This window comes from Helianthus annuus, chromosome 16 (genome assembly GCF_002127325.2).
Source record: "Helianthus annuus cultivar XRQ/B chromosome 16, HanXRQr2.0-SUNRISE, whole genome shotgun sequence".
In the NCBI taxonomy this organism is placed as follows: domain Eukaryota; kingdom Viridiplantae; phylum Streptophyta; class Magnoliopsida; order Asterales; family Asteraceae; genus Helianthus; species Helianthus annuus.
This window is the reverse complement of record NC_035448.2, coordinates 11,665,497-11,674,758: the sequence shown is the minus strand read 5'-3', so window position 1 is coordinate 11,674,758 and position 9,262 is coordinate 11,665,497. Positions and strand designations below refer to the sequence as shown.

The window sequence follows — 9,262 nt, the reverse complement described above, 5'->3', positions numbered from 1 at the left end:
ATTCCCAACCATACCCTTTGGATTTTTTTCAACCGCACCCATTGAAAATTTTCAACCGAACCCCTTAGAAAAAAAATATTATGAATTTATAAAAAAATAAACGCTGATTATTATTAATATATAAGTATATAACACAATTTATATAATTATTCTTTAACCACTTATTCACTTTACTTATCCCAATCTACAATCTGATTTTATTAACCCAACTACCCTAGCCCAGACTAGAGTTGTAAAGGAACCGAACGTTTAGCGAACCGTTCGTGAACCGTTCCGCGGGACGTTCGTTTATGGTCGTTCGATTAGCTTAACGAATGAATACGAACAAAAAAATCTGTTCGGTTAGCTTAGCGAACGAACACGAACACAAGTTTCGTTCGTTCGACTGCGTTCGTAAACGTTCGGTAATATGTTCGTTTACGTTTGTTCATGTTCGTTCGTTCGATTATATTAAAAATAATAAATATAAATCTTTTATCTAAACATATTGAAAACTTGTAACCCTGTCTTTTTCTAAGTTAGCTAAAATTTGGACACTCGAAGACATTTTTCGGGATAATTATGTCTAGGTTAGTTAACCTGGATTTATCATTTAGTGGTGTAGTAGACTTCTTGTGTTTTGATTTATCATTTAAAGGTTGTATTTAGCTAGTTATATCCAATGTTTAAGGGCAACAATGTTTTTTATTTTTAATTTTCAAGTTAAATGTTCGTTTACATTTGTTGTTATTTGCTTGTGTTCGTTTGTGTTCGAGAACAGTGTTCACGAATTATTCGTGAACAACTGAATTTCCTTAACGAACGAACACGGACATAAACTTATGTTCAGTATGTGTTTGTGAACAGTTCGCGCACATGTTAATTTCCTTACGAACGAACACGGACATGGTCTTGTTCGTGTTCATTCGGTTCGTTTACAGCCCTAGCCCAAACCCAATCCAAAGATTTTGAACTAAATGAAACAACCCAAACCAACCTGCCCATGACCCATTCGAATTCAAAATCCCGCTCCAAAAAATACGCCCAACGACTACAGTCTACAGTGACTCACGACCCGATGAGTTTTTTGGCCGTAAAATTCAAAATTTCGGGCGTTCCGAACATTATTACACTGGAATTCCGACTTAGAACGTGTATCCTTTCTTTATAGATTGTTTTTTTTTTTTGTTGTTTTATGTGGGGATTAGGAGAAAATATATGTGTATAAGGGTTTCATCTTTTTATGTTTTTGATTTTTTTTAGTTGTTCTAGACTTGTAGTTAATGATTTTGTTGTCTTATTTTAAGCTTTGTTTGTTTAAATGATTACTAATCAAAATTTAAAACTAGGGCTTGAATGTTCAAAAATTATGAACTATGATATTGGTTGAACATGATTGTTTATTTTGTTTAAGTGTTTAATGTTGTGTTATGAACTTATAGAGCGATTTATATGTGATAAGAATCACGAGTAGGGAATTTATGGCGCGATTTCACAAGAGGAAAAGGATTGAACCACTTTTTTATCGGATTCTTATAATTAAAGACCAAGCTATGTTTTAGATAAGCTTTTTTGTTGTTTTATTTAATGATTAGGAGAAATAGAAGTAGGGGGTTTGATGGTTTTTTATGTTGGTTTCTATCGGATTCTTAATGGTGTTTTGTTGTTACTTTACTCACTTATGATGGTTTTTTATGTTGGTTTCTATTTTACTTGAAACTTTGTTTGTTAATGTGATAGGAAGTTAGGAAATATGGTTTGATTGTTTGAAAATTAAAATTGACCCAACCTGACCCGATCTGATCCAAACAATATACATATATATATGTTAATAAATAGAAACCGAATCAAACAATATACATAAAATGATCTTTGGTGCAGTGGCGCGCGTGTTTTGGTTACTTATTTGGGCCCAGTGAGACCCGGTTCGAGTCCCTTGGTTCACCTCTTTTTTATTGAGTTTCATTTAACAGTTTCCAATAATTGCACAACTGGTCCCTACACTTAAAAGTTCTAAAGAATTACCAAATCAGTCCCTTCAATTAGGAAATTAGTTTAATCTAAAATTTATAACTAGGTTAGTTATTTCTTTTGTAATTATTAACGGGACTAACAAGTTTCATTCATAAAACTAATATTTTAAACCCGAAAAAACTAGTTATAGTAATATCTAAATACGCGACATCTAATATAAATAAAAAAAGTTCGTTTAGGATCCGGTTTTCAAAACGGATGGGTATCAGAGATTCGTTTTTGGCGGATGTTACACATTGTTTATCGAATAATACAATTTTGTCATTTTCGTAAATGCCTTTTTATCGTTAAGATATAAGGGTACATTTTTTTAACCTCGAACAGGGTATATGAATTCTTAGAGACGCCACTGAAAAACCATGACATCGGATCGGACCCTGAATCCAGAAGGCTGAACAGAACATGTCCAGGCCTAAAAGATATGAATGAACCCAATAATAGACCCAAACAAAACAAGTTCAAATGCATGTTGGCCCATCAAATGGACTACCCTTCTGAGGATCAGAGTTCTCTTTTAACGGCGTTACGTTTCTTGTCTGTTCTTTGATATCTGGTCGCCGCCGTTAGATTTAGGGTTAGAGGACAGAGTCCCCACGGCAACTGTTAAAGACATCAACGACCAACAACTCAGGAGCAACAAGTGAACTGTTCCGGTAACATCTTCACTTCCAATTCCTTATTTCAAATGTGTTTTTTTTAAAGTATAATTATTTAAACAAAGGGTAAATTTATAAGATAGTATAACTCATCATATAATAATCACTTTTGTTGTGTCTGGTATTCAACTTATTAGAGCAGACGGGGCGGAAGCGTTATGGAGAGACATAACGCGTTGAACTACCACGGCACACCGCCGCCGGTGGTCTGATCACGCGTGGTATCTTCAACGCGTTGTTCACATCACGCGTTCAAAAGTTTGAAATTTCGACCGTTGCACGTATATGACCGTTTTGGGAGGGAGTGATAGAATTCCATCACTAGTGATTCCACCCCTCCTACATTTCTATCACTAGTGATGGAAATTTGATTGATGACATGGCATTACTTGATTGGATAGTGGGAGTGATGGAATTTCATCACTAGTGAACCACCCCTAGTGGCCTTATAATTATAAGTCATCATATAATTAATTTCAAATCACACATTAAAACACTATAAATTTTAAAGAGTAAGAAAATGGTTTAAGCTTTTCATGGAAAACCCACAAGGGGTTTTTTCTCATATTTGTTGGTTTCCTCCTGAATTGGTGTATAGATATTATGCCTAGTGGAGATGGATATATCGGGTGGTTCCGCTGGTGGCACGATGATACTCCAGTGGCCCGCCAGTGATCCAAATTTGCCGTTCAAAAGAAAAAAAACATTGCCATATAGATAGATATTGGACTTACTCTGTTATGCATCCTCCAAAAGTTGTATTAGGCTTATAATTACACTATCTTGAATTGATTTTCACCATTAACTAGTTTTTGCAGCATCATTTAATATCAGTCTAACAAAAAGAACAACTTAAGATGAAAACTAGAAGTATGTACAAAGCTGAACGATTCGTAGATAGAATCAGCACGCTTCCTCAATCCATATTAGACACCATCCTATCGCTTTTACCAACTGAAGAGGCGGCAAGGACAAGTATTCTCTCAACGGAATGGAGGTACAAGTGGACCACTATTCCTAAACTTTGGTTTACTTTGCATAAAAGAACTTCTGAGCTAACATCCGACATAGCAAGTACAATGAAAGACATGGACATGCATGATGTATACCAAGTTTTGTTGCTGCGCCAAGGTCCAATACACGAGTTCGCCCTTGTTATGGATGATTACTGGCAACATTACCACTATTTTGAATTTGATGTGATAATACTTCATTTGTCGAGGAACCATCCTGTCAAGAAACTAAGACTTGATGGACTTGATGGATCAGAGGACATTTGGAGTGAATTACCCAAATGTGTTTTCACATTGCATCACTTAACGGTATCACTAGATGAATTTGATGGATCTGAGAATATTTGGTATAAATTACCCAAATCTGTTTTCGCATTGCATCACTTAACGGACCTCTATCTTTGTAAATTTCATATTGAGCATCCATCGATATTTAATGGCTTTGGTAGCCTTGGAAGCTTATGCTTGATTTATGTAAAGATCTCTACACAAACTCTTCTACATCTTTTATCCAATTGTCCATCACTTAAGAACTTGAATCTCGTAAGTACCCACTTGACCTCTATCTATATACATTCTCATGTTATGGACTTTCTATACTTTCTGAATATTGTAACGTGTTTTTCAGAATATAGATGAATCGGGTGATAAATGCACTATTAATGAGCTACTCTTGTGTTTACCTGTGATTAAGCATCTGACTTTGTCTGGGGATGTCTCTCAGGTAATATATATTCACCATCATATGTTACTGAAAGAATAGTTTTAAACTTTTAGCTGTTAATATTTGTTTTGGTCTATGGTTCAAGTGGCTAGTTCTAGACTCGGTTACGCAAGAGCTTCCAACCTCACTAATCCACCTCAAATCGTTATGTTTGAATCAATCTTGTCTTTCTTGGGGCAACGGATCAGCTTTACTTCTTGCTTTGATCAAATGCTCCCCGAACTTGGAGGATTTGCACCTAGAGGTGAATGATATAATTATTAATCACATCACGTATTCTGTTTGTTTGATTCTCACTGACACAAAAAATTCCAACATACATGTAGATAGAGTGCGATTTGGACTTCTCCGCCATAAAGGATAAATATTCAGACGTTTGGTTGGAGCATCTGAACGAATTGGGTCTCTGTTTTGGCAGCAACAATCTTGAGACGGAGTTTGTAAAGTTTTTATTGGCTAGGTCACCTAAGCTGAAGAAGGTGACCATACTCACTGCGGTAGATCGGAAAACAGAGTCGAAGATGTTTAAAACGCTCTTACGGGCCCCACGTGCGTCTCCCAACGTTATAATTACCAAATTTAATTTTCTTAAGAAGTAATGTTGAGATTTAGGATGATAATGTAATGTTTGTATGGTTACTTTTCTAAGGTATCAGTTATTTGAGATTTGTGACTTGTTATTAGTTATCCGGTATTGTGGTCATTTTTTGGTCCATTATCAGTTATTTTTGTGTTAACTCATTGTTTGATATTTACTTATTTTGATGTTTTAGTTATTCTGTTTGCCAGTTCAGTAGGAAATTGTCGCCATCTTCATTTATGATTTATTTTGATGTTTGTTTAATTATGATTTATGTAAACCAAACTTGTTTGAGTTGTGATATCACATATAGAGTCAATTTTTGAATTGTGGTAGCTCCGTTTCTGCGTTTTTCTTATGCTACCATCAAAATTAACCCAAGGTAGAAAAAAAAACAGGCTGGTTTATCTCCAATTTCACTTTTACTTCAGTTATTTTTAGTTGGTTTTGTTTTGATATTATGGGCATGTTTGGCTAAGCTTTTTGAAACAACTTATTGGATTTTTGAAAAGTCATAAGTTCCAAAATGATGTTTGGCAATGAGGGTGTATGTGAGGGGAAAAGCTAATAAGTCAATAAGTCACTTCATAGTGACTTTTTCAAAACGCCAATAAGTCAATAAGTTGTTTCAAAAAGCTTAGCCAAACATGCCCTATATATAACCTACTAATTCTGGTGGTGGTCAGTATGAATTAGAATTACTGGTGGGCAATGATAGGAGACCCAGGGAAACCTGGGTTGGATCCTTGAGCCAAACGGGTTTTACCGGTAATTTCTGAGGCGGGTGGGTTACCGGGTTTTCCTCGGAATTGGTGGTGGACTCGGGTTACTCTCGGAATACTCCGTTTGTCCAGTGGGTGCCCCAAGAGTACTCGGGATTGAGTTTGTTGGCCGTTCCTATACTATAAATTAACATCTATTGGCTTCATGGTGTTTACACTATGTATAGGTGGTATTTCAAAAAAAAAAAAAATCACTTCTAACCCAAAACATCTCATCTTTGCAATTTAACTCATTTGGTTTTTTTTACTTTTAACACAAAGCTTTTCATCTTTTGCAATTTAACCCCAACATTTTTTTACTTTCAACTTTGCCGCATATCTTTCGCAAGTTTTTGTTTTGCGTTCGTTCAAAATTTTGCGAGTTAACACGCCGCAACGTGCATGTGGGGTTCAAAGTTTTTTCGTCTATTTTTCCCCCTATGACAAGTTCGTCGCGACCCGCGGGTCCTAGATCGACTTAGTTTTTTCTATGTTTTACGTTTTAGCCTAAATTTTTCGCATTAATACGCCGCAATGGGTGTACGTAGTTCAACGATATTACATCTACTTTTCATTGTTTTTACGAGTTTTTCCGGTGTTGGTCGCTGACAGTGGTGTGATATTGATGCTACTTGGCATGGTTTTATGTCCCCCGACGCAACGCGGGGGCCTTAATACTAGTTCTATATTAATTTGTAAACGGACACTTCCACACAAAGGTTACTATAGATATTTACCATTATTTACGCATGTTGTACATGCATCTATCTACGTAACACTTCCTCCATGTTTCAGTATATGTGTCTGTACTTTGTATTTATCTTGCTTCCATCTCCTCCTTTTTCCTTTCGTTTATGGGAAGTTCGGGGCTCAGGACTCACAACAATCAATTTATGACTAACAACAAAATTTAAGAAAACATTACGAAATTGCTGATAGAAAGAGGATCAGGGTTCGAGAAAGCATGCCGAGGAAGAAGGCAAAAGGCGGTGAGGACATCTTGGAACAGTGGCGGATCTAGAAGACAAGTTCAAGGGTATCCCAAAACTTTTTTTGGGTACAGGGATATTCTAATATTTGCTCAGAGGTATCTCCGATACATAAAACGAAAAGAAAATATTTTTTTTACTAATTTTACACTTGGCCGACAAAGTTGAGGGGTAGCTCAGGCTACCCCTTGTACATTACATCTGCCCCTCTCTTGGAAGGCAATAGATTGCAAAACTTTGGGAATTTAGAATATGAGAGTTTGAGAGATAAAGCGGGGTTAATTAGAATTTTGAAGCTTGAGATAAGCATGAGGGTAATTAATAGAGTAATCTCATACATATCCATATCAAAATTTCAAACATACAAACATACCATCATGAACCTTGAGGGGGGGGGGGGGTTACCAACAGGTCACATGGAAAATGACTTAATGACTTGAAATTCGCACGGGCATGTTTGGCTAAGCTTTTTGAAACAACTTATTGACTTATTGGCTTTTTGAAAAAGCCAATAAGTCAAAATATTGTTTGGCTAATTGAAAAGTCCTTTTCAAAACAACTTTTCACTAGAGAGAAAAACTCATTTTTGAAAAGTCAGAAATTTGTAACTTTTTAAAGCTTTTCAACACAATTACAAATTTACCCCTACCAAACAACTTTTCAATATGAAGAATGTCCTTTTTAGTAATTTTGGTTTTTCCCACCCAATAAAGCTAATCCAAACACTTTTTTTGAAAACCACTTTTCAAAAAATCATAACTCAAGAAGTTCTTTTCACAAAAAGTCCTTTTTGAGTTAAATAAATTTAGCCAAACATGCCCTAAATCTATTTTTCACGGATACAACAACCTAGATATTTTTATCCAAAATTCAAATTTTCCTTGTAATAATATAATATTATTACAAGGAAAATTTGAGTTAATATTGTTTTTCTTAATCTTGACTATTAGAATCATAGTACATTATAATATTGTTTTTCTTAATCTTGACGCTGGAGGGTGTGGGATAAAGCCTCTAGGGGCTTTATCACGCCACGTCACTGCCACGTCAGATCCACGTCAGACAGGGGCTTTAAGGCCCCTTCCGTTAACTTGCAGGGTGTGGGATAAAGCCCCCGTCATCGTTACCTAATTATTTTTTTAATTTATATATTTTATTTTTTTTAAATTAAATGCCAATTTTAATAACTAGAAAATTAAAAAAAAACATAATTTCATTAAAAAAACATTACAAAGTCCTAAAAAAATGCTTCTTTCGATGCCTTCTCGTTTTTTAGGAAGTGGGTTCGGCTTGGGTTTCGGGTACGGATTTGGTTTGGGTTGGGTTGTGTTTTGGGTTTGGGGTATGTTTTGGGGAAAAATGGAGGTTGGGAATAATACCCGTAAAAACCGGGAATCGGTGGAGTGGTCGGATGAGGAGAAGTTGGGGTTCTAGGTGGCATCGGATAATATCCAAGCTCACTCGTACGCGGGTTTCTTCGATAACGGTCTTCTTGCTCGTTGTTTGGCGCACCTTGCCAAAATGGATGGGTCGGATCTAACGGGTTTTGGTTGTTGGGAAACATTGTGTGATTATATAAAAAAAGCTTAGAGATTTTGTATAAAGGTTGAGGTAGAAGGGATGAAAATAATGGAAAAAAGTGGGGTATTTATAGGTGAAATTTATAAAATTTGAAATTAATTTTTTTTTAATTTGAAGTTACCGTTCAAAGGTAACAGTTGACCAAACACCCCTCGATCCTGCCAATTCGTCTTCGTTACCATGCTGGCGAGAGAACCATGGAGCCCCCCTTTAATTTTGTCGGTATGGGTGGTGGTGTCCTAGGGACGCTATCAGTGGTGAGGTGGCGGGGTGACGCCCTCCCACACCCTACGGCCTTTGAATCATATAGTAAATTCTATAATATATAACAATTGTTAGAAAGTTCTTAAGAATAGTATATTAATTGGGCAATTATAGCATACTAATTACATTTACTTCATCCATCTTTTTTGTGTTGAAAAAACCCTTTTGATCCACCAATCATATTTATCAAAGTTAAGTGATGTAATTAGATTATAAATTAAATTTGATTTATTAAATTTGTATTCTTTATATTAATGTAATTCTAAATAGTTACCTTATTTTCTCTATTTAAATCTTGATAAATTTTATTAGGAAAGTTTTTATATTAAGTAATAAGAATGTGTTTTTTATTTATTTGTTTCTTTTGTATTCTTTTGATCTAAAAATACTCTAGGCTTAGTTTTTTTCTTTCGATTATATATGATAGCGAGTGCTGATACCTTAAAGAAGAAAACGATACCGATCGAACTTCCGTCGCGAAGCACGGAAGAATTCTGCTAGTTAAAGCTAAGTAGTGTATTAAGCTTTAAGTCCATGTGGTGGCAAAATAACCCTTTTAGCTTGATGTATCATGTATCTAATTTGACCTTTTCAGTCACTGTATTTTTTTTACCTGATGGGCCTGATAATGGGCCCACGTTAGATAGAAAATGTGAAAGCGAAAGTGTGAGACCATCAAGT

The 9,262-nt window shown here is 35.5% G+C and overlaps 1 protein-coding gene across 2 annotated transcripts; it reads left to right on the top strand.

The window, feature by feature from the left end:
• The first annotated feature begins 2,478 nt into the window (after positions 1-2,478).
• LOC110923022 (F-box/FBD/LRR-repeat protein At1g13570) lies at positions 2,479-5,121 on the top strand. 2 transcript variants are annotated; one of them, XM_022167215.2, is made up of 5 exons: positions 2,479-2,666; positions 3,488-4,225; positions 4,311-4,406; positions 4,492-4,650; positions 4,733-5,121. In XM_022167215.2, the coding sequence occupies exons 2-5, from the start codon at positions 3,527-3,529 to the stop codon at positions 5,003-5,005; spliced, it is 1,227 nt and encodes a 408-aa protein (XP_022022907.1). In that variant the 5' UTR covers positions 2,479-2,666; positions 3,488-3,526; the 3' UTR covers positions 5,006-5,121. The 2 variants fall into 2 exon arrangements, with proteins under 2 accessions (XP_022022907.1, XP_022022908.1); XM_022167216.2 differs by having other exon boundaries at positions 3,479-4,225; positions 4,733-5,093.
• The last annotated feature ends 4,141 nt before the right edge of the window (positions 5,122-9,262 follow it).